Source organism: Stenella coeruleoalba (assembly GCF_951394435.1).
Source record: "Stenella coeruleoalba genome assembly, chromosome: 10".
Classification (NCBI taxonomy): domain Eukaryota; kingdom Metazoa; phylum Chordata; class Mammalia; order Artiodactyla; family Delphinidae; genus Stenella; species Stenella coeruleoalba.
In genome coordinates, this window is record NC_137156.1 from 76,126,701 (window position 1) to 76,153,435 (window position 26,735).

Genomic DNA, 26,735 nt, shown 5'->3' on the forward strand with positions numbered 1-26,735 from the left:
AAAAAACCTCTGTCAAGAATGTTGAAATGAGAAAATCTGCAATAGCCATTTGGGCAGAGGACAGGTGAATAGCCCAATTCTCACAGAGATGGAAAAAAGTTAAGGCCATTATCCACTATGACTTGAAAAGGCAACTCAGCAACCGAACTTTGTGGTTCTGGTATCATTGAAAGAAAAATGAGAGGTGGAAATAGATGGCTCACTCTTTCTCAGGAATGTTTGTGTCTCTGCTCAGAAGTGTCAGTGGACAATGGCCTCCAATCAAGTGGTACAGTTTTCAGCAGCCTCTTGATAATGGACTCTGAATGCCCCCTCCATCCCCCCAAAACGGCCTGTTACCAACTACTCAGGCACAATTCTTAATATTAAAACAAAGGCTGGGAAAGTATGGAGATGATCCTACCCCTAGGTAAAGTAACACCTGCTAGTTGATTTGATCCACTAGTTACTCTAAAATATGCTTTCCCTATTTCTAATTTGATTTCTCATTCACTTACTCAACATCTTCCATGTGCCATGTCCTACATTAGGTGTTAGAGACACAAAGATTAACAGGAAAGAAATGGCTCCACCATCGTGGAACTTCTGGACAATCTGTCTTAGATTAACTACTCCATATTATTTTATTCAGGAACTATATATGGTGAGCACTGCCTTTCATAACTATGGGGATACAGCAGTGAATAAGACAAGCTAAGCTTCCTTCTCTAATCAGGAGAAAAACAATAAACAAAATAAGATTTTCAGATCATCGTGAGAGCTGGAAAAAATAATAACGTGGGATAATGGAGCTGAAAGGGATGGGCAGTGGGATAACTAATCAAGATTGGATGGTCAGGTGGGATCCCTCTGACCCACTTGAGAAGAAAAGTCTCACTTGAGATCGATTAGTTAAGAGACCAGCCATCCAGGGTGTTAGTGAGGGCGGCCTGCTTTTCCCCACTCCCAGGTGTTAAGAGGAGCCTGGCACTGAATATTTTATAAGCATACATTAGTTGGCCTAAAATTTGGGGGGTTCAATACCAGTCAGCCCCTTAATATTCAAAGTGTGGCCTTGAGAGGAACAGCTTCAGCATTACCTGGGAGCTTGTTAGGAATGCAAATTCTCAGCTCCACTCCTGACTACTGGATCAGGATTTGCATTGAACTTGATCCCTAGGTAATTCATATGTATATTAAGACTCTGAGAATTCCTGAGCTAGCCACCTTGCCTAAGATCTAATGCCATGTCCACCACGCCTGGCCTCTATCTGCCATTCCTTTCACAATTTCAATGACAAGTTCAATGACATTTCAATGACAAATTTGGGAAACACAGCAGGGAAAAGGGTTGCTATTTACTGAAGACCCTCTAATTAAAGGGAAGAACAAGCACAAAGACCCTGATGTGGACCAAGTTGAATCACGAATGAAAAACAGAAAGATGGCCAACCTGGCTGGAGCCTGGTGAAATAGAGGATCGTGATCCAGGATGAAGACAGAAAGAGAAGGTTGATGCAGACGGGCAGTGCCAGGCTAAGCCATTTAAATTTTACTCTTATTGAAATAGGTAACCTTTGAAGGTTTTCAGGCGAGGGAGTAAGATGATCTGATTTAGATTTTAAAGAGTGCCGTGGTGCTGTGTGGAGAACGGGCTATGGCTAGGCAAGGATAGAAGCAGCCCAAACAGGGGAAAGGCTCTACAATTGAGCCAGGGGCTTCAACTCGTGAGGCGGCAGAGGGAGAGTGAGAAGGGGTCATATACTGGACATGTTTTGGAAGAAGAGCTAAAAGTACTTACTGATGGATGGAGATATGACGGAACAACTAAGAAAAAGGGGGTCAGAGTACCCGTGAGTGCCACTGGGAAGCCTCCAGGTGGACACACCACCCCAGCTCCCCAAGCCCCCACCTCCCTACAGGACACAGGGTAACTCAGCCTGATGATCCAGAACAATCAGCTGGGCTGATCCCAAATACAGAATAAAAGAATTCATCAACAGTACAACCTTTTCATTTGCTAGAGAATGCCAGAATGCCTAGCTCCTACTTTATTCCTCCCTACTGGATTCTAATAGGCACTCCTTCTTCCTTGAAAAGTATTAGCACAATGGATTTCATTGACTTAAAAAAGAGGGAAATTAATATTAATTTAAAAACAAAACAAACACTAATCCAAGCAAATATCTCCAGCAACTACAGACAATGCTGTTTGTTTTTTTAATCGTTAGTATTTAAGATAACTTAGTCTCCCAGCTGATGTTTGTCTATAAGAAATAGATTGCAAATTGCTACATTTCTCAACACTTGAGAAGATAGTTGGCACCTAACTACTAAAGCAAAATGAACTAAACTCATCCCCTGAAACTCAACCTTTAAGCCTCTAGAAAGGCCATTTTTAATGAGTTCCCTCCCTTTCAGCTCTGAGCTGAGCTCATCCTTTAGAACTCAATCTATATTCAGAAAGGGAGCACATAGGTAGAGCAGCAGCAGCCATTAAGAGGTCAGCAGTGATCATCTTTACATAGAAGAGACAAAGCATTCCTCTCAGGAAAGTCACCATGCTGCTCTAGGGACTTACACCTTCAGCCTTCCTTCCAGAAAACACATTTATGACAATTTATTATGAAGAGGCTCATCATTTCCTTTTGTGTTTTCGTGGGAATGGTAAAAGCAGGCCTTCCAAGCAGGCCTGCCTTCTTATTCCCAATCTGCAGACAAAACCCAAACATTTCTCCCATTATAGTTGAACTATTTTTATGTGCGTTTTATACCCAAATTCAGTAGAGGGTTGACAAAGAGCAAGGTAACATTCCAGGCAGTATCTCTTAAATAGAATTCTATTTTCAGGTTCCAGGATGTGGAACAGTTGGTTTTGAATTTATAACTTTGATACCCATGTGTTCTTCTTTCAATGTGCTTCAGAGGATGCCTCCTGGCCACCAAAGGAGGCTAGCTCAGCTCATTTCAGTACTGTGATAAACCGACTCAGAATGTTATTCCCAAACGGGCTAATTCCTTTATCTTGTCTTAATGCCAATGATTTTGCAAATTAGATCCACTGATTATACAACATGACATGTTGAGGGTGTGTGGATAGATGGGAGCAAATCCATCACTACTTCTCCAAGCATATACTGTGGAGTCATGGGATAGCAGAATCATCTTCATGTTTTAAGACAATAGGATGAAGTAACTGGTAAGAACAAACTCTAGCGTCAGACTGCCTAGGTTCTTACTCCACCGTGGCTAGCTATGAGGGTTTGGGCACGTCACTAAGTTTCTCCAAGTCTCAGTTTCTCCACTTACTTTATAGCAGTACTTCCCAAATTATTCACCTAGGATTTTTTTAAATATAAGAGCTGTATTGAGATATAATTTACATGCCATACAATTCACCCATTTAAAGTATCCAATTGAATGGTTTTTAATCTATTCACAGAGTTTAACAACCATGACCACAATCAATTTTAAACGATATTCATCACCACCTGGGGATCTTCTAAAAACCCTAAAGCCCAGGCTACATCCCAGATCAATTAAATCAGCCTCTGGGGCTAGAACACAGGCAGTAGTAGTTTGTGATGCTCCCCAGAGAATTCTAATCTGTAGACAAGTTTGAAAAGTAATGTTTCATGGGATCATTGTCAGGATTACATGGAAAATAAACCCAGCAAGAAATGGGAGCTTCTCCAACCTAAATGCCCATCGACAGACGAATGGATAAAGAAGTTGTGGTACATATATACAATGGAATATTACTCGGCCATGAAAAGGAACGAAATTGAGTCATTTGTTGAGATGTCGATGGATCTAGAGACTGTCATACAGAGTGAAGTCAGAAAGAGAAAAACAAATATCGTATATTAACGCATGTATGTGGAACCTAGAAAAATGGTACAGATGAACCAGTTTGCAGGGCAGAAGTTGAGACACAGATGTAGAGAACAAACGTATGGACGCCAAGGGAGGAAAACCCCGGGGTGGGGTGGGGATGGTGGTGTGCTAAATTGGGCGATTGGGATTGACATGTATGTGTATAAAATTGATGACTAATAAGAACCTGCTGTATTAAAAAAACACTTAGTAAAGACTGATATATACATTAAAAACAAAAGAAATGGGAGCTTCTCAGTACAGAGGCTGACCTATAATAAGCACTAAGGAGGTGGTAGGAATAATCATATAGAGGAAGAAGATAATAGGACGGCCTATTTAAAGGGTTACACTGAAACTTATAATCTGGAATGAAATGGTGAATTTTTACATCAATACACTTGATATTAATACATTTCCATATATGGCGTATTTTGAGAGCAAGAGTTCTAATTGGAACAAGAGTTTTGGAAGTGGGACAGAGACCGTGAGGGCACGGAAGCCTACAACATATTTATCACACTTCAATTACCAAGCTTCTTGGCCTTCAAAGAGATGTGCTTCAAGATGCCATCAAAGTGCTTCATAAAGCCTTTTCCCATTGAATTTACTCCTTTTTGTGCCTTAGCCTTCTGCACACCATATAATACGGCACTTAACACCCTGTGTCATGTTCATTTAGAAGTTGGTCTTATTCACTAGAAGGTGAACTCTTCACGGGCAGCAACAATACAAAATACGTTTAAAAAAAATAATCTCCAGAACAGAGCACATGTTTTGACTCTGAGAAAGCAAACGTTAGCTGGACTGAACCACACTGAATTCACATCAAATACTGCCAACCCGGGACTGAAGAGAACACTCATTCCAGAGTTCTCAGAACACTTAGTGGCCATCATAGTTTGCAGGAGACTGGCGAGCAAGCCCTGCAATTCTGCTCTTTAAGGCGCATCCTGAGGAGCGTGGTTTAGGGTACTTAATGACCCCAGTGAGTGGCACATCCACAAGCCAACATTCAGAACCCTGCATAATGTATTACCTACACTGAGATCAAGAAAACAATTGTCATCAAGGGGAAAAACATTAATAATATCAATTAATTTCCTTTTGCAGTAGTAGATTATGCAGAAGTCGTTCGGCTTCTGAGGAGAATTTGAGAAAATCTTGCAGCGCACAGGAATGTGCATATTCTCTGGGAGCAAAAAGCAGGTCCTCAGATCGGTTACGTGGGGTAATGCTCAAGACGAAGAACAAGGGACGGTGACATTTCTGCCAGTGTAAAGTTGGGGGTTGGGGGGGAATAAAAGACAGGTGAGCTTTAGAGGGAAAAGAGAAAGCTTATGGATTCAAAAGAAACAAAATTGTAATTACAATAGAACTTACATGGTTACACAATAAACAATACTAGTATGTACCCTCTCTGGAAAGAGTGTTCTTTGAAAACCAAAATGCAGAAAAGATCAGAAAGCAAGTTAACAAAAGCTATTAGGCAAAGTCCATGAGAGGAAGAATTCCCTTTCATTAGCATCTTCCCTCAATTACAAGGTAATAATGTTTGATTTGGAACACAGGCAGAAAATTCAAGGGCCTCACCGTATAGCAAACTTGGGCAAATCGCCTCTTTGGCCTTTGCTTTTCATTTCCAAAATGAAGGCTTGGAACAAGATAGTGTTTCCCCAAGTTTGTTCTGGAAGATTGAACAGGCATTACATGAAGAAAAGGTTCCGTGTTCAAAGGGATTTGGGAAAGAGTTGAATAATCCAACTACACAGGTTTTACAGAGGTTTTAGGACTTGGCAGAAGATTAACTATTTTACTGTTGGCTCCAGGAGGCACTACAATCTGCAGCATCTCCCTACGTACAGAATTCTTTGGGGATAGATCATGTCAAGTGACTAGGATTTTTCTGAACTCACGTTAGAAAATATGGATTATAAAGATCTTGCATGTCTTTCTGGGTTTAGAGTCTGAATTCTCGATCATGGTCACTTGAAACCAACACTCCAAGATAAGCCATCAATAGCCAACTGATTAAGGTAACAGAAGTAATCGGGCAGAAATTAGATGTAAAATCTCCAATTTCAAAGCAGTACAAAAAAGTAGTAAGTGGCATTCTTCTCTGCACATATAGAGAGAATTCCTTTTATTTTAATTACTCCAAGCTGAGCATCAGTAGGCTATATCCTCTCTGTATTTCATAATTAATATTTGTTCTATTTACTGGATACGTCTATCATATCCTAACCTCTAGGCATATTGACAAATAACAATGGCAGAAAAAACAGATTGCTGATAACATAATAGCTTAAAAGTCCACAGCCAACATTTTCAATGGGGCTTTCCTGGTGGCGCAGTGGTTGAGAGTCCGCCTGCCGATGCAGGGGACACGGGTTTGTGCCCCAGTCCGGGAAGATCCCACATGCCGCGGAGCGACTGGGCCCGTGAGCCATGGCCGCTGAGCCTGAGTGTCCGGAGCCTGTGCTCCACAACGAGAGAGGCCACAGCAGTGAGAGGCCCGCGTAACGCAAAAAAAAAAAAGTCCACAGCCAACATTTTCAAAAAGACCACGCATCCCACCCTATACTGGTAGCCAACTGTGAGGTCCATTAGTATACCCCACGTAACACATGCCCTGTGGTTTCTCTTTCTACCCCTTGCATAACTCCTACCATCCCAAGTCCTAGAATATACAAAACAAAACACATGTGGCCCATTGACAGAAAGGATAGAAGACTTTAAATGGCATAGAGGGACAGATTTACCACATTATTTCTTTTGACCTGAGTCAAAAGTCCCTTAAACATCCTAGTGTAAAAAGAGCAGAATGCTGGCTGAGGAGATGTAAAAAGGAAAGCGATAGTGGGATAAAACATTGGGACCATTTGGTCAGCAACTAGGGGAGCTATTTAATCACCACCACCACCAATTTGCTCGATGTGTAGTATTTCATTTCATCCTCTCAGTGAGATAGCTCCTATTATTCCCACTTTTTGGTTGATAAAACTGAGGCTGGGGCTTCCCTAGTGGCGCAGTGGTTGAGAGTCCGCCTGCCGGTGCAGGGGACGCGGGTTCGTGCCCCGGTCTGGGAGGATCCCACATGCCGCGGAGCAGCTGCGCCCGTGAGCCAGGGCCGCTGAGCCTGCGCGTCCGGAGCCTGTGCTCCGCAACGGGAGAGGCCACAGCGGCGCGAGGCCCACGTACCAAAGAAAAAAAAAAAAAAAAAAACCTGAGGCTGAAAGGACCAAAATGAATTGCCCAAGTCCCAAAGCTACTAAATGGCAGGTCCAGGACCTGTACTCATGTCTGTCCAAAGCCAAAGAACAAGCTCTTCCCCAGAACTGCCTGGCTTTGTACCAGAAAGTATAGACCTCAGAAGGCTAAGTCACTAACCCAGTTGCAGAGGGTGGACCCAAATCATGAGGCTACCACGGCGCACTGTTAGGAATTATGACCATTTCCATCAGATACTTTCCCTTCCCCTGCAGAAGTCCCTTCCCAATCTCACTGTGGATTTGAATTTCTGCAGAAAAGCGGATATTTGCTAGCAAATGTCCCAGCCATATCCTAGTCCCACCTCCAGCACTTTTTCTCCCCGCCTCAGATCCCCAAACTAAATATCCACAGTGAGAACAGGAAGGAGAGGCCAGAGCACTGCAAAACTCGGCCTGAAAGACTCGTGCCCCTCTCACCCACCTCCAGTGTGAACTCTCCTGTTCCCCAGGATCTACATGTGCCCTTCCTGAGCCGAGGACTGACCTGCAGGATCCAGAGCAGCTCTAAGAAACAGGAGAGACGACACACACTCCACTCTCTCTGGCTTTTCCAAAAGGGAAAATGAAAGGAAGGTCAGCTGCCCCCAATTAAAGGCTGGAGGAAGGGCGGGGTCAAACAACTCTCATCACCTGGATTCTGACCTTTCTCCCTCCAGGCAGAAAATTGAAGATTCTCCCAGTGGAGACAATTCATGGTGTGTTCGTTTATGTCTTGGGTACTTTCCACTACTGTGTTCTATTTCTTAATTAAAAAATGAAACCCAGTGGCTGGGAGAGCTAGAAAAGACCAGGAGTCTAGGAGCTCTTCAAAACTTCCAAGCCATCTCCTTTTTTCCTACTTTCCGCTTTCTCACTTTCTGCCTTTTCCTGCAGAGCAACAAGGGAAGCAACCTCAGCAAAGCCACTTAAGCTTGCAATTTTGCTCACAAATTATCAGCTGCATCCTTGCATCTCTTTCTCCTCTTCTCTTTTTACCTTAGCTTTTTTTTTTGAAGCCCTAACTATTACAACTAGCTTTGAGCATAGACCAGAGTGAGGCTGATCAGTGCCACATTAGCTTCAAACAGTACCACCTGTCCATCATCTGGTAACTGGGCACAGCTGAGGCAGGTGCTAAGCTCTCAGAAAAGCAGCCAGCCACAGCTGAAAAGGACGCCTTGTGGAGTGCTGTGAGTCTTATACTCCCCTCCTAACTCCTCAAGAATCGCAGCCTGGGAATGGAAACTTCGAGATTGTGAAGAGTCCGTCTGGGATAACAACCCATACTTTGGCTACACCATGGTCCAATTGGTCACTTTGGAACCAAGGCCTTACTTAAACGTGTAGCCTTGGATGCCCCCATTCCTAAGTTAAAAACAAAGCTCCATCAGTTGACCAATATTTATAGAGCGCCCCTTGCTCATCTTCTGTCATTCTTTCCACCTGCCAGGGTAAGAAAACCCACGGAAGCCATCCCAGCCTTCCCAGACCTCCTTCCTTCTTCCTGCCTCATCTGTGTCTTATCATGGCCCTTCTCACACTGTGTCCCCATTACTTATGTGCTTGTCTCCCCAGTTGTCTGTGAGCTTCTTGAAGCTGGGAACACTGCTTGTCTCATCTTGATAGCCCCGAGAACAGAGATAATAGCAAAAGTGTTTGAAGGAGTGGAGAGTGAATAATTGAACGAGAAACAAAATTTTTAAAAATCTTAGTCTCCAAAGAATTTACCTTCTAGTTGGTAAGACAAGACATGCAGTGAAATATGTGAGACAAGGAGGTAAGTGATAAAGGTCAGAATAAGAGTGAAGGAGGAAGGGATCTCTGCACTTGGCTGAGAAGGTAGATGACAAGCTAGTTAGGAACATGAGTACAAATTAGATGTGCACAGTCATAGAAAGAGGGATGAGAAAGATGTGCTTGTGAGGAAGGGAAATCTAGGTCGAGGGTCTACTGAGACAAGAGAATCAAAATGGTAAGCTGAGATCCAGACGCTCAAAGATTTTCAATACCAAACCAAAAAATCTAATTTTTTTGTTGTTTAGACATCAGAGAGAGGTGTACAAGGAATATTCATCTGGTTATGATGTCCAGGAGGGCTCAGTGGACTGGAACTGAAGGCAGGGAGACCCATCAGATGTAGAAATCGGCGTTCACAGCAGGGGAGGAAACCCTTACGAATTACCTATTTAATCAAATGAGATTTTCATTTGAAAGAATAAAAGAGTTAAGAAAAATTAACATTGAGAGAACAACTGGCAACAGAGACAGAAGTCATGAGTCAAATGGGAACTTACAAATATAAATTCTAATTCAAATCCTCAGAGAAATCAAGAACAGTTCACATCTATAAGCTGAGAACAGGTTGTCTATCCATCAGAGAACAGAATTCATTCCTGATGGTTCAGGTGAAGAGTCTTGAATAAAGGCATGGACAGTGTTAGAAAACAAATGATGGATGGTGGGCACCAGAGACTAGCAACAAGGGGAGCCATCACGACCCCTAATGCTGAAGGGCCAGGGGAGGAATAGTGTTACTCAAGGTCAGTGAGCGCTACCCCTGGAGACCAAGCTGCCCAGAGGGAGCTGCAGTAACAGAAGGACGCACCTACAACTAGAGATGAGGCTGAGAGGCAAAAGAGAGGAGGTAAAAAATATCCTGACTTTGTTCTCAGCTCATCCTCCAAACTTGTCCTGATGCCTCTCACTGGGAAAACCAGCAAGGAAGTTCAGGGGATGCAGGGCAGGGAAGAGAGGGGAATGGACCTGGTGAAACAGAGATTAATCAACACAAGTGCTGTGAGAGGGGGAAAATGCAAGTGTAAGAGGCAAGATGATGATCGTTGGAAATTAAGAATATGATTATTACAACTAAAAAAAAAAAAAACCAAGAAGTGGAAGGCAAGGTACAGAACCTTTCATAGGGCAAAAAGATAAGGAGATGGAAAATCTGAGAGATTTGGAAGAGGGGTCCCAGAGAGAGCTCTGTGATTACTAAATGCCAAGGGCCTGGGGTCTGGGACTGCTCCAGGGAAAAACACAGCAAAAGGGATGCAATGAAACCTGATCATTCTTTAGGATTCAATAACATGTAATGGTAAAACAGATCCTTTGCTCCTGAGTCCTTGGAGCATAAAGAAATCTAGGACAATCTGTTCCCTTACCACATAAGAAAAGCAGCTTTTTGTTTCGAAAGGTCTGTGGTGAAACACAATTCCATGACGTTAATCAATTTATTTCAATTGAGGGTGAAACATAAATGAAAGGTTCCCATTTCAGAAAAGGCCATGAAAATGTGAAGACATTATTATTTCCAAGCTGAGAGAAGAGGCGAGATTCTCTGCCTGGCACATTTCAGAAAGGTTCAATCAGCCAGGGCAGGGGAATAGATTTAAAATAGAAAAGTAATGGGAAAAGGGCTTTCCTCGGAACGGAGATGGTGATTGATGAAAAACCAACTCTCCGGAGGCAACACTATTAATACCCATCTTTCTAGGCAGTTTGGAAAGTCTGAAAACCTGTATACTTCTCCCCATTTCCTACAGCTTGTGAATCTAATTACATATTTGTATCCATAGGTAGATTTATGTATACACACTGCTCTCATCCACTGATAAGTACATATCCAACATGGAGATCACCATCTTTAAATATAGATGTAAATATGGAAAAACACCTTTATTGCTATTTCTCAAAGAAATAAAAAAGAGAGTATTGACCCCAAATTGTAATACCCAATTCATTGATTCATTCCTTTATTCAACAGATATTTATTGGGCATTTACCCAAGCACAGGGCCTAGAACTTCATGGTTCTTCTGGCTCTTTTAAATAAACACTGAGCCAGTTCAGGAAGCAAGCTTTCATATATCTAATTTTGGAGCTGCATTTCAGCAGCAATTTGAAAAATCAAGTGCACAGGCTTCCCAAATGTCCAGAAGCTACCTAGATTCCCTCCCTTTAATTTATTCCCCTAAAGTTAGGTGCCCCATGCTATCTAGTAGGCCAAAAATAACAGGGACAATTCAGTGCCTTATGACCTCCCATTAAATATCTAAATTAGGAGTGTTCAGATGGAAGTTGCAGTAGTATTTTAATAAAAGTACAGTAAATAAGGCAACTGGTAATAAATCTCTTAATAAACATGTAGTCGATGGTGCATTTAATTTGATGGCAGACTCCACTTTCAAATAATCCAAAAATTGAATTTTGTAAGAATAAAGATACAGAGTCCACCACTCTGATGCTGTTCTTAAGAAATGTGTTTACACATTTAGAAGATATCAATGCTAAGAAGCTTCCTTTCATATTTAAATTTGGTTGGAAAGCTCTGTTACTTATTTCAAGTAAGTGAATATATATACTTGTTCGGCTACCCCAGGACATTTATGAAAAGAAGATGCGGTCTTAATGAGGCGAGCTTTAGAGTGACATTTGAATCATTAGATGCCTCATTAGCTGCTAGGAAAACAGACTTCAGTCTTCTGCTTTCCCTTTTCTAATATTAGTTAACAGTAATTCAATTGCTTCAATAACTCCAGGTGACTCCAATTTCATAGCAAGCTCTTTGAAAGGCTAAAGAGATCACTTTAAGTTCCTAAAGGCTTGAGACTAAGTGTGTTTAAATCACTTTGTATGGCTCCAGCCCAACATCATGCACGAAGGGGAGGAAGATGATGAAAGAAAACCAACATATCTTCCAAAATCCATTTCTGAACACAGAGAATGGACACTTAAATACATAGATAGGGATAGAGAATTGCAATCCATTTACGTATCTAGTTTATAAATATTTACATTATCTGCCCTTTCTTATTCAGCCTATAGTTTAAAATGGGAAAAAAAAGATCCTATTCTTATAAATTACCTGCGTAATTTCATTTGCTGGAAATTAGCCAGTTTAATTTCTACCTTATGCAGAACACATTCTTTTCATGTGGCATACATATTAAGAATAGTTTAAAAGAAAATTAGTTGAAAAGTTAATACAAAACAAAGTAGTTGAACTATATACAAAATAAACAAGGACCTACTGTATAGCACAGGGGACTACATTCAATATCTTGTAATAACCTGTAATGAAAAAGAATCTGAAAAAGAATATATTTATATGAATCACTTTTCTGTACATCCGAAACTAATACAACATTGTAAATCAACTCTACTTCAATAAAGCACACACACACACACAAACCAAAAACAAAGTAGTTGACTCCAAGGAGAAAATGGGTTTCATTGATCCTTATGTTAGTATTCTAAAATAAATGAAAATTTTAATGAGGGAGTCACACTGCATCACCACTGAAGAGAGTCACAAAGAATTTATATAAATGTGACTATATTTATTTATACAGACATGTTTCCAAATTTCCTTTTTGACTATTGAAGAGAGCTAATTCCTAGAAAACATTTCCTAGATGTCTTCTTTCATATACCATGCCTTTGGATATGAAATTAATTCCAAGCAAAGAAATAAAATACTCAAAAAAGGAAAGTAATTTTATGATCTGACCTTTAATGTTATTTCAAGAGACACTGTCATAGATCCTTGGTTCTGGTTTTCATGCATCTGCAATTATCCTTTCACCCATCTCTTGTGGCAGAGAGTCAAATATGCTTGTATATGGAAAACTTCCAAATCATAAAAATGATGTGTATATTGACTAAGTTAATGCACTGGGGAAAGAACTGTTTCCTGAAAATTTTGAAACAAATGACTATAGTTTTGATTAAAGTAAACCAACACACATATATACACACAGATATACACACACACATACATACATATACACCTATACATATGTACACACAAAAATACACTGCATACATATATATGCAAATACATATATATATAGACATAGATATATAAATATATAGCATTATATATACATATATATACAGATATATTAATATGTAGTTTTTTTTTAATTGATAGAGTCTGTCCTACATTGCCTAAACTATTATTACGGCTTGGGATAAACCTGAAATGTGAAAATTGGGAATCCCTTGTTTCATTTTGAGAAGGAGAAATTTTGGTATACTCTCCAGAGTAGAAGAAGAAGCCTCTTCACGTCAGCCAGACGCTTCAGAGGAACATTAACATCTTGAGATTTCTAGCAAATTAACGGCCCAGGTAACAAAATGCAAGGAACTCTGGCCAGTTGCTTACTCACTCGGTTGGATCTGGCTGCTTCTCCATGTATTCCCTCCACACTAAATGGAGCATGAGTCATTTGAGTAATGAGTCAGAAAATGTTTAGCAGCCTCAGTGCAACAGCAGACGTGATGCTTAAGATAAATTTCAGAGGTATTAGGATGGTGTTTCCATTTCTGCTCTAGGCAGAACATATTTGTCGCTGGTGATGAACAAAATTCTTCCCTCCTTCCCAGGAGACAGAAGCTGGATCGTATGCTATCTCAAGGCTCATTCCAGCCTAAGATTTAAAATTTCAAGCAAAAACAATTGTAAGAGGCAAAGGCAGTATACATATGTCCTCATTCAGTGCCCTGTTCAATGTTAGTTTTGCAAAATTGTGTCTAATGGATTCACTGGTCACTTCAGTGACTCCACCTTCAAGTACTAAAGCCTTTGTTAAAAAGAAAATGCTTAAGTGAAAAAAAGTTTAAAGAGAAATGAATTTTGGAAATCAGTGGAATTAACCGATCATCACAGATATTTTTAATTCACAATGCCTAGATTATCACCACAGGGATTACCATTAGGCTTTGGGTTTTAAACACAGTAGCACTGTTAATCTGATTTTAAGCAATTTCTTTTCAGCTTCCATGGTGTCACAGAATCCTATTTTGTCCTTCTGGTTTTGACGTGCCAGTTGTTGCAGAAAGCCAGCTATACTGTAGCTATGAGTTGCTGAATGGCGCCGTGGAGGCAGTGTAATCTACAGCTTTACCAGTTTGAGGGTTACACACCCTGAATTTGAGTATTGTTTGGACAACTCGCTGCCTTTCTAGCTCAGGCAAGTCGCTGTTTCCATGCAATAAGTTTCTTCTCCTATAGGTCGCATCTCGCATGACAATTCCTATCAACTAGCTGAGGCTGTCTGGAGTAGTTAGGCAGGATGCTGAGGGATAGAGTGCCATGCTTGATGACTGATGCCTGCCAAGGGTGTTCTACAAGGGAGTGGTGGCAATTTTGCCCTGTATTTGCCATCCGTTGACTAGAATAGAACTGCTCAGGTGTGAACACAAATCACCAGGAATCTTTTTAAAATGCAGATTCTGATTCGGTAGGTCTGGGGTGGTGAAATTACACATTTCTAATAGAATCCCGGGTGATGCTGATATTGCTGGTTCAGGGACCTCAAGGAGCAAGGTAAGGTCGCTTCCAGCTCTGACTGAATATATAACCTCTCTCTCTCTCTCTCTGTCTCTCATGCACACGTGCATACACACACACACACACACACACACACACACACACACATACACTTTCTTCCTTTGGTATGTATACGAAAAGGTGTTTACCAAATGCCAGGAATAGTGATTAGCACATTAATTCATGATTTCACTTAACTGATTTAATTTTCAGCTACCTTACCGCCCCCCCCCCAAAAGCAAAGTTGCCTAAAAGTTTCCAGGAAAGGAAATGAAGACTTAAGGAGGGTAACTAATTTGCCTAACAACACAGAACTGACAGGTAGTCTAGATGCGATTTAAACCCAGGGAGACTAACACCAGTACCTTTGTTCTTGACCTCTATTATACTTTGCCTAAATATCATAACAACGTTGGTATGCCTACTTGCATACCAGCCACTAGGAGGTTTCACACACATTATCTCTTCCCTTTTCTTAACAACCCGAGGAGGTAGGTAATATCATTATTTTTATTTCACAGATAACAAAATTAATTAAACTTCCTTCAATAGCCTCAAACTCAGAAACAACTATAGCAATTCTTATTTAAGTAAAAGATTAGATCAATAAAATATCTATAATGAACTAAACACATGAAACCGTATGTTAATGAGAAGAAAATTTAGCAGCATGTGTAATCACCAGGCTAAAGAAAAACACATGACTACCAGTGAATACATAGAAAATATTCTTTTATAAATTCATGCTATGTCAATGCATTTTTGACAGGTGAGCCCAAATGCCTCTGTACACTTTAGCCATGAGGTTATCAAAGTCTAAATAATTACTGGTCCCAAACAGAACCCATCGGTGGGATTTACAGTTGGAGAAGTAGCAAAGATTCATTTCTTATCACCCCCTTTTACTACCTATAAGATCCTTCTTTATTAACAAGCTAATGAAACAAGATTCTACCAGTAAATTTCCCTGGAGATGAGACTCCAATACAAGCACACTTATGCATGCTTAAGAAGAGCAGACACCATACTGACTTGAGAGCAGTATTTTTGCTTTACTTTGTTCAAAAACAAGTTTGTTTAAAAACCAAAAGGTTTGAAGCAGTGATTATTAATCTTCGCTGTAGGCTAAACTTTGTGTGCAGTGTGTGCAGGGGACTTTAAAACTAAAATACTGATGCCTAGATCCTACACCCCCAGAGATGCTGATTTAATTGAACTGAGGTGCAACCTAGGCATCGGGATGTTTTAAAGCACCTTAGTTTTCTATTGTGAAACCGAGGTTACGAATCACTTGATTGGGCTTCCCTGGTGGCGCAGTGGTTAAGAATCCGCCTGCCAACGCAGGGGACAAGGGTTCAAGCCCTTGTCCGGGAAGTTCCCACATGCCGCGGAGCAACAAAGCCCAGGCGCCACAACTACTGAGCCTGCGCTCTAGAGCCCACAAGCCACAACTACGGAAGCCCGCGTGCCTAGATCCCGTGCTCCTCAACAAGAGAAGCCAACACAATGAGAAGCCCACGCACTGCAATGAAGAGTAGCCCCAGCTTGCCGCAACTAGAGAAAGCACCCACGCAGCAAGGAAGACCCAACGCAGACAAAAATAAATAAAATAAACAAATAAATTTTAAAAAAAAAGAATTACTTGATTAAAGAAATGCCTGTACCACGTGGGGGGACAGAAGATGAATGTCAAAGGAATGAATGTCTAATTGGTGAATGCCATCATTAGAGCAGACTGTGGAGGTACTAGGACAGTGGGAGCGTTTTCTCCCCTGCAGATATGCTTAAATTTCATAAACATATATATTGTAACAGAAAAGAATTTTACAGAACAGTTGTTGCATAGTCCTAACTACCAAAATGATTTTCTCCCCTTACCAGAGTTGTTTCCACTGGAGGGCAGCCTCCTCTTGGGAAGAAATGAATGTGGCACTTCACCTTCTCACCAAACCAAAGTTTGAAATATTGACTGAGACTGTAACACTTGCATGAATTTCATTTTGAGACAATATCCAGAAGATGGAGTGTTTGGTGTGAAAAGAATTTGTGTTATATGTCAAGATACTGCCAAATTAAATATTTATTTCTGTCTACTAAAAGAATAAAAGCTTAACCCAAAACATAAATATGTACATGTATGGGAGGCCCTGAGGTACACAAGCATAATAACACCAATAACATAATACCAATAACAACAGTGTACAAGCAAAAAGTAACATTTATTACACACTTACTATGTGTCAGATTCCGTGCTAAGCAATTTAAATATTTTACTTGATACTCAGAATAATCTGATATTTTGTAGGTGAGAAAATGGAAGTTGAGAACTGTTAAAAGAAATGTGTCCACGATCATACATCAAATAAGGGGCTGAGCTAGGACATGATCCCCATCTGTCTGACTCCAAAGCCAGGCCTTGTAAGTGCTGTAGGCGGTACAGTGGTGAGCATAGCTGCCTTCCAAAGCCAGCCCTTGGAACCACCAATGACACTCCTTTACTGAGTAGAAGCATCAGGGTCCCTGTGCAGCAGGAGACCATCTAACTCAGCACACATCAACATGACAGCATGAGAAGAAAAGTTTCTTTGTCTTAGGTTACAAAAAAACCTAAAAGGAGATGATTTGGGCAGAGTGAGAAATTCCTTATTTCTCCTTAATGTTTTTCATATTTTGGGACGTTTGTGGCTCTCTCCATTTCATTGTGCAACTCCTCTCAATCTCATTATGGATGAATTTGGCTTTCCTATTGCTATGTCTTCAGTCACCATACAGAACCTTGTACCAGCTGGTCATATTTCCTCAGAGACTTATTCCCTAGATTAGGGGTTGGCAAACGTTTTGAACAAAGGGCCAGATAGTAAATATTTCAGGCTCCGCAGGCCCCGCATTCTCTTTTGCAACTACTCAACTCTGCTGGTATAGCATGAAAGCAGTCAGAGATGATATGATATTATAGATGATATGAATGAAAGGGCAAGGCTGTGTTCCAACAGAACTTTATTTATAGTCACTGAAACTATCATTTTCATGTGTCACAAATTATTATTACACCTTTTATTTTTTTTAACCATTCAAAAATGTAAAAACAATCCTTAGCTCATGAGCCACACAGAAACAGGCGGCAGGCGAGATTCGGTTGATGGAGTGACATTTGCTAGCCTCCGTCCTACATGACACGCAACATTTTGTCATGTTCAAAGATCTCATCTGGCAATGGCTCCGTGCTCAAAGACCAGAAGTATCCGCAGGTACCAGTCAGAATCACTTGCCATCCCTAAAACCACTTTTTAAATATTTTACACATATTCTCTAAAAGTATCCGAGTTAAATCACCAGCTCTCTAGGAAGTTTTAGAAAGAATAGTATCAGTATAAACTGATATTTTAAAACACTTCATCTCACACAGTTACAACGCATTCCACCTTATAAACTTTTCTTGAGAAAGGATTCTAGAATCTGGGCTCTGAAAGGGATCTTAAAGGTCATAAAGGCCAGTTGTTTTCAAAAGGCATTCTCCAGAGCCTGCAAGGGCCTTACTGGTATTTGCAGAAACAGCCGTACAAAATGGCCTGGGGTTAAGAAATCTAGCAGGGGTGTGCTGGAGCCGGCTCCCACTGGCTCATCAGAACTGCGTGTTACATTTTCAGGATTTTGTGAGCCCGCTGATGTCAGGTTGATAAACTGAAATTGGCCATGGTGGGAGCATTTGCCCTGTGGAAATCTCCAAATCCTCTAGTGCTGCATATCAAGATTTTTTTCCCCCTGAGAGCCAGTTGTTAATAATTTATCAGCACCACCACTGCCCATTACCCACTTCCAACAAAGAAGCTCCTCTTAGATCTGTTTTACACACACACTACACTCATGAACTAGGGAGGCAATATCAGTGAGTCCAAATGAAGGTAGGTAATATTGCCCCAAGCCATAAACAAGTGGATACAAGATCAAGCACTGTTTTTGTATCATGCTTAAGTCACTGCTCCCTTTGGAATCCCAAATGCACTCTCATTTTGTATTAAATATGGTCAACTGAAGACTAAGGAATTCAAACATTTTGCCCAGGACTAAAGATTTATCAGAACCTACTGTCTCCTCTAATTATATTTGTTCATCTAACATGGAAAAGGAGAAAGAAATTACAGAGGACCTCACTCCATTGTACAACTGTGATCCAGAATGTGCCATTTCCACTTCCGTGTAATGCTAGCTAACTATCCACAAAGATCCAGCCCATTTCCCTTTTTCTTTATTTTTGCTATTGCTGAATGAAGATCCTTTCAGTGTAATAACTAGCAATGCCCTAATGTTCCTGACTATATGTGTTTGTTTTTAGGCAGGAGGCTCTCTGATTATTTTTGGTTCTTGGTCTCACTCCACTAAACTACATGAGCCCATAAACCTATTCTAAAGAAATCATTTTTAATTTATTTTTTTCTGTATTTGCTACCTTCATCTTAGTTTTGCATCACTTCAGGCATCAACAAAACCACTTTAGTACAGCTCTTTCCCCTTAGCTTTGCCAGATTAGAAAATAAAAAGAACATTTACAGTTACTAGTTGAGCTGGAATATCTAAAGGGGGATTATGTCCCTGTTTGTCAGTAAATACGATAACAGTTCATATAAGAGTAGGCTGAAGCTGACTGGTCATACCTAATTCTGAAACAAATTTCTCTCTAGGCAGCAGAAAAGAATACACAGGACTCTAATGTTCCTGAAACCTCACAACAACATATGCATGCGTAATCAGAAATGTGTACACTCTAATAAATCTACCTCTCCAATCTTCAGAAAGCAATCTTTGGAGCCAGACACAGATGTATTTCGTTGGAGTTCTATTGAAACTCTTTACATTATATGGCCATGGTGGTATTCACCCGGGGGTTATTCACATACAATTTTAATTATTTATTTATGGACTCACCCGGTGTTATTTTTCATTCAGATCCATAGCTAGTTACACATTCTGCAACAAAATATTTAAGTGAAATTCTGAGACTCACAAAGTCTTGCAGTGAATGCAAGAAAGGTCCATCAATACTCTGTGAGTTAACAGAGGGCACCTAGAGGTTAAACCAGGCTTGGTACTCAAATGCACATCTCAGCATAAAGCTATCACTTCAATACAGAAATTCTAACTCCAGTTGCTTTTCAAGACAAATATTCCAGTAACCTGATTTTTCTACTTCTTTGATTGGTTCACAAGTAATAGAGCAGAATCGATAATCCAGAACCCGTTCATAGTCTATGAAAATATTTTCCAGTCGGCGTTCTGTGTAACACGATTATGAGAAAGATTACAGTTTCTCTAGTATTAAAAAAAAAAGTTCTGAATTTGAGTAAGTCTGGGAGATGCTGAGTTTAGCCATTTTTTCCTTCCTTGTAGAGTTCTCAGAGCCTTTAATATGCTTATGTGCACTGAGATTCCCCCAAGAAGGGCAATATAGTGTACAGCATTTTATTTATTTATTTATTTATTTTTATTTATTTATTTTTGCGGTATGCGGGCCTCTCACTGTTGTGGCCTCTCCCGTTGTGGAGCACAGGCTCCGGACGCGCAGGCTCAGCTGCCATGGCTCACGGGCCTATCTGCTCCGCGGCATGTGGGATCTTCCTGGACCGGGGCACGAACCTGTGTCCCCTGCATCAGCAGGCGGACTCTCAACCACTGCACCACCAGGGACGCCCTACAGCATTTTATTTTATTTATAAAATCATTTATTTTATTTTATTTATTTTTGGCTGCATTGGGTCTTCGTTTCTGCACACGGGCTTTCTCTAGTTGCAGTAAGCAGGGGCTGCTCTTCGTTGCGGTGCGCGGGCTTCTCATTGTGGTGGCTTTTCTTTGTTGCAGAGCATGGGCTCTAGGCATGAGGGCTTCAGTAGTTGTGGCACATGGGCTCAGTAGTTGTGGCATGCAGTCTCTAAAGTGGAGGCTCAGTAGTCGTGGCACACAGGCTTAGTTGCTCTGCAGCATGTGGGATCTTCCTGGACCAGGGATCGAACCCATGTCCCCTGCATTGGCAGGCGGATTCTTAACCACTGTGCCACCAGGTAAGTCCCTTCCACACATTGTAAATCGAAAGAACTTTCTTCTCATGGAGCACCTCAAGATACGAGTGTCCCATGAAACACACTTGGGAGAATGCTGGATCATAGGACACAGCTGAGATTTAAATATGAGCACAAAAATTAGAGCAATAAAGAGAGGGGAGAATCATCTGAGATCCCTCTCACGTGAGCACATCTGTAGCAGTGAGATTCACATCAAAATAGTCAGATGTGTGCTAATTCATCAAAAACTTCAAAGTTAGGAATTAAAAATAAAGATCTGAGCTTGATTTGCAGTTAAGGAGAGTCAACTGGAGACAGGTATTCAAACATCCTGCACAGGAAGGATCACAAATTTAGAGAAAAGACTTCCTTCCATCTAAGCTCTACATAAGAAAAGTAATTGCCTGATATATATTGGGATAAAGAAAGGAATTTTAAAAAATGTTTTGTTTTGTCCCTACAGTTTGGAGGTAAAACAACAGTAGAGATGAACAAGCCATATAGTTCAAGTTTCTCATTTCACAAATGGAAAAACTGAGGCTCAAGGAATTTAAAGGTTTGATCAAGGTCATGCAAGACATTAGCTAATGGCAGATTTGGGATTGCTACTCAGATCTCTTGACTAATGGGTCCACTGAGCTAAAGGAAGGGACTGACAAGCCCATTTAAATATCTGTTTCTATTTCCTAACCCTTTATTAAAATAATTAGCCATTATTTATTAAGTTTCTGATAAATGCCAGGCACTGAGCTAAGCTGTTTAATATGTTCTCTCATTGGGCTTCCCTGGTGGCGCAGTGGTTGGGAGTCCGCCTGCCGATGCAGGGGACACGGGTTCGTGCCCCGGTCTGGGAAGATCCCACATGCCGTGGAGTGTCTGGGCCCATGAGCCATGGCCACTGAGCCTGCGCGTCCAGAGCCTGTGCTCCGCAATGGGAGAGGCCACAACAGTGAGAGGCCCGCGTACCGCAAAAAAAAAAAAAAAAAAAAGTTCTCTCATTTTATCTTCTGACCATGGTAATGTGGTCAGTTTTATCCTTATTTCAGTTATGACACAGAAGTTTCATACTATGTCCATCATCACACAGCTTGCCAGGGGTAGAATGTGTATCAGGAGGCAAGTCAGCCTAACTCCAAAGCCCATGCACTTCACTTGACTTTCTCTTTTTTCCCATCCCTCCCCCCACACCCTGCCACCACCATGCTTCTACCATTCCTTCTCCTTCCATTTCCATTTAAAAGCAGTTGTGATTAAAATCAAAGGTCAGCTGCCCATAACTTAATTCAAATGTTCTTTCTTCCTTGCTTTCAGACACGTTACTATCTTCCATCATCCACATCGACCAAGAAGGATTTAGGCTGAGATGAGTGTGCATAAAATAATCTGCCACAAGTTGGGCACCTTGGAGAGGCCATTCTCTTAGCCCTTAAGGAAACTGAACTTGGTCATATTTCCTTTCTCCCCACATCTACTAAAGATCAACTGATACAGAATGGAAGAACTTGCTAATAATTTATTACTGATTTCCTTAAAATATTTCATCAATAAAGGATGCACACAGTCAAATGACTTTGGAATCTAGGGACAGGATCTGAAAAATACCATTCTCTAAATTTCTCAGACAGGAGAGGGGGAGGAGGAGTGTACAGATAGATCATCTGCATCAGAATCCCCTGAGACTGGGGCCTCGCAATCCCATCCCAGACTAAGTCAGTCAGAATCTCTGGAGTGGAATCCAGGACTCGGCATTTGAATAAGCTCCCCTGGCGATTATAATTTACACCAAAGTCAACCTAACCTAAGAAATGACTTGTGTGTTGCTTATAGGACTCAGGTCTGTTTCCCAAGCTTCCTTCAAGAAACCAGATTTCAGCTACAGGAGTGGGAGACAATGTCTGCTGAGTCCAGAGAGAGTGATGAAAACATTCTCTTGAGAGAGACTGCTCTCTGGGCTGGATGGGATCTGCGTGGCAGGTGACTCTGGCAGGAGATCATCCAGAACAAGGCTATGCAACGAGACCACCTTCCTTGGTGCTAACTTTAAAATCAACAAAACTCAACAAGAAACTATTCGAGCATCATTTTAACTTTTTTCGTAGAAAACATAAATCATGCAAGCACAGGGTAACATATTCAAATAGATGCAAAGCACTTAAAGTAAAAAATGAGTCTTCCTCCCACCCCAGCACTTGTCTCCTGCACTTCAGAAACGCACTTTGCAGAGTAACACATATAACATATATAATACATATATGTGTGTATTCCTTTCTTTTAATACAGTGGAAGGAAGCCCATTGTACAGATAGCTCTGTATCTTTCATTTTCACCTCAGTAACATATCTTGGAGTCCATTTTCTACCTTACATGTACATACATATTCCATATATAATTCTCTTTAACAGCATCAGTTTTATATCATATAAATATACCATAAATCATCTGACCAGTTTACATTGGATAGATACTGAGATTTCTTCGATTCCTAGAGTGATGCTACAAGGAACACTGTTATTCATATGTCTTTGCCCACATGTCAAGATTTATCTTGAGGATAAATTTATACAAGCAAAATTGCAAAGGCAAAGGATACATGCATTCTTATTTTTTTATTATTTATTTACTTATTTTAATTTTTATTTTTGGCTGTGTTGGATCTTAGTTGCGGGATCTTCGTTGAGGCACACAGGATCTTTTGCTGTGGTGCGCGGGCTCTTTGTGGCATGCGGTCTTCTCTCTAGTTGTGGCGTGTGGGTTTTCCCTCTCTAGTTGTGGCACGTGGCTTCCAGAGCACCCGGGCTCTGTAGTTTGTGGCACACAGGCTCTCTAGTTGAGGCACATGAGCTCAGTAGTTGTGGTGCATGGGCTTAGTTGTCCTGAGGCATGTGGGGGTCTTAGTTCCCTGACCAGGCATCGAACCGGCGTCCCCTGAATTGTAATTCTTTACCACTGGACCCCCAAGGAAGTCCCAAAGAATATATGCATTTTTATATGAGATATTGCCAAAATTTCCCTCCAAAGAGGTTGTAGCAATTTAAGCTTCTATTAATGGCATACGATACTGCTTATTTCCCCCACACCCTCACCAGTACAGTGTATTTCTTTTTTTTTTTTTTTTTGCGGTATGCGGGCCTCTCACTGTTGTGGCCTCTCCTGTTGCGGAGCACAGGCTCTGGACGCGCAGGCTCAGTGGCCATGGCTCACGGGCCTAGCCGCTCTGTGGCATGTGGGATCCTCCCGGACTGGGGCACGAACCCACGTCCCCTGCATTGGCAGGCGGACTCTCAACCACTGCGCCACCAGGGAAGCCCAGTACAGTGTATTTCTGATTTTAATTTAATTTGCCACTGTGACTTCTTACTGGAGAAAGTGCTGACCGGATAACATGAATGTAACTTGGCAGCTATATTTCTCCTGGAGAATGAACACACTGGCATTCTAATTTATCATCTTCTTATGAGTTAGGTAAGCATGAGTCAGTGGCCTTGACCCTTTTCCACTCTGGGTAAATGTACAAACTTCAGTTTCTAGACTTGCAAACCTAGGTACATAGTGATGCACCAAGAAACTGCACACCTACAAGATGCTGAAAGGAGTCGGCATTTAATTTGCTCTTTGAAAATTTAGAAATAAATTTCAAAACTAAAATATTTCTTCTCATCAGTTAATCACTTAAAATGTAAGTAAACTCTAAAAAGCTTAAAAATGACTACAAACAAAATTTCCTAGCTCAAGTCTGCAACAGGGGAGGAACTCTGTTGGATGCTTTGGACCAAACCTCCTTAATGGACAGAAGATATTTGGTTCAAACAAAATCTACCATACTCAACACTCCGCTTCATGGATTCAAAAGTTAACCAAAATTCATACTACAGGGCTTCCCTGGTGGCGCAGTGGTTGAGAGTCCGCCTGCCAATGCAGGGGACTGGGTTCATGCCCCAGTCCGGGAAGATTCCACATGCCGCAGGGCGGCTGGGCCCGTGCCATGGCCGCTGAGGCCACAACAGTGAGAGGCCCGCGTATCGCAAAAAAAAAAAAAAAAAAAAATTCATACTACAGATGTTGTCACTGATTGTCACAACAGAAAATCAGAAGCCTTCCTCACCCATCAACTCTGTACACTACCTACAGGGAATAACAGACAATGTGCTGCTTCTTCCAGTAATTCTTAGGATGTTATCGATTTATTATTTATCTTCCACTAAGCCCATGCACTTAGGAGGAAATAGGGTATAATATATATGCACTTTCAGAAAACTGCTTTAATGAGTCTTTCAGAAGTGCCTGCTTTGCAACAGAGAATTACTTAAGTACTGGAAATCCAATCAACTAATATTTATTTTGCAACTTCTAAGCACATGCCAAAAAATGTTACCCCATGAATAAAATAAGTCCCTCTGGAAAAATACATTAATTCAACACATATTTCCTGAGTGTTTACTATGGGCCAGGCACTGAGCTGGCACCATTGCTCCCGAAGGAAATAAGGCAGAGTCCCTGCCCTTGAGTTAGGAATAGCCAGATGCAAGATACAGCCAAGTTGACAGATGACTTAGAGCACAGGATATACATAGTAGGATCATAGAAAAAAAGAGCTCCTAATCAAGGCTTGAGGGAATCTGGGAGGCTTCTAGGAGGAGGCAATCTAAAATGATTCCTAAATAGGATTCAGCCAAGAGAAAAAATGAACAGAATCAAGGAAATACTGCTTTACCATAGAAGTCCACCTAAAACCAAATGAAAGTTGACAATGGGATGGTATCCACCGGATATACCGTGAGCCAGGGTTAGAATATATGCAGCCTTCATGACAGAAAACAAACCTCTAAAAAGTTTTCTGAAAATCTGAGGCCTCAAATAAGAATAAAAGAAAAGCTTAGCATCACACATGCACATACTCAAACTGAAACATATTACAAATACCAATACCATACATTTTCACTCTGAAAAATCCAATGGACATTTTACAGAGTCTAGAATGTGCTCCCTAATTCCCTCCCTGTGTCCCCACCCCCATTAAACTGCAGCATGAACGTCTGGTTTTGAGGCCCACCTTCTCAGCACTTAAAACTTTCAGAATCTAATTAGAGATAGTCAGAGAGGAAGAGGATAGGCTTGATGGACTGAGATATATTTGCTGTCCCTGGTGTTTATATTATTTTGACAGCAAGGAGGCCTAAAGTAGGAATTGGTTCCAAGCAAACTCCCCAAAGGATATCAACAAGGAAAAATAGCCACTGAGCTGTATAAATCCACTTGCTACAAACTTACACACACATAATAACCAGGAATGAAGTTTAATCCTTACAGGAAAACAATGAAAAATCCAGGTATGCTGATTTGGCCCTCTCCACATCTTAGAGGACTAAAGTTAGCTCTTCAATATGCGATGCTAGGAAACAAGATGAAAATGGCAAACGGGAAAATGAAATGAGCCTTCTGAGATTCATTTGTTAGCTTGTTCATTCAAATATACTGTAGGAGAGCGTGATTTCCATAAAGAAATTATTCAATTTTGAACACTAACTTGTGCTGTTTGGGGAAGAATTGCCTGGTTCTAGCTAATAGCAGACACTTCCCAGAGTCCCAGATTATGTAGCTTTGGGAGAAGAAAGAGTTTGGGTAGGCTGAAGAACAGTAACTTTTACTGCCACCATATTGAAGTGATTTAAGAGGTATCAGTTTCGGTTGCTTCAGTCACCCTAGTTATGTGGTCTGTGTTCCAAGTGGAACAGCTTCCAATGTGTTCTTTTCAGAATTTAAGGGGGGAAAAAGAAAAGGAAAATCAGATTTCAAACCTGTCCTTTAATGAAAGGCTGTTAAAGTGATTTATCTTAACAAAGTGACCTTCAAATTAGAAGCTGTACGTATTCTTATAACATTTTGAATTCCACACATCCTATTAAAATTAGGTTAGAAAAAAAGTTTATACATATAAATACATACACGCTCATATAATTTTATATATATACACATATAACTGCGTATATACATATAGATATTATAGATACGCCATGTATTTGTGACATAATAATTTATCAAGATGCTGAAAGGAAAGGCAAAGAAAAAATATAGTCTATTAGTTAGAAATAGATATAACTATATAACGATACAATACTATATACAGACATATGGACACACACAGACACAAACACACTTCAAAATAACAGTGGTTTAAGCAGACATATTTTTATTCTCCCACATAAGTCTGAGACCAGCAGACCAGAAGTGGTCTGGCCACCAGCTC

General features: G+C 40.8%; 1 protein-coding gene across 27 annotated transcripts in view; it reads right to left on the reverse strand.

Annotated features, from left to right (window-relative positions):
* The window catches only part of FHIT (fragile histidine triad diadenosine triphosphatase), a 1,435,777-nt gene that overhangs the window by 789,939 nt on the left and 619,103 nt on the right, over positions 1 to 26,735 (reverse strand). For 3 of the 27 annotated variants that reach the window (XM_079935614.1, XM_079935604.1, XM_079935593.1), the window contains exons 1-2: positions 13,276 to 13,342; positions 12,136 to 12,192 (exon numbers count right to left, since the gene is read on the reverse strand). The exons of 23 other annotated variants lie outside the window; for them this stretch is intronic. In XM_079935614.1, coding sequence (XP_079791740.1) covers positions 12,136 to 12,192; positions 13,276 to 13,335 — 117 coding nt within the window. In that variant the 5' untranslated portion in view covers positions 13,336 to 13,342. Of the gene's footprint in view, positions 1 to 12,135; positions 12,193 to 13,275; positions 13,343 to 26,735 lie in introns of those variants that run through there. One more of the 27 variants, XM_079935612.1, reaches the window with a different exon arrangement.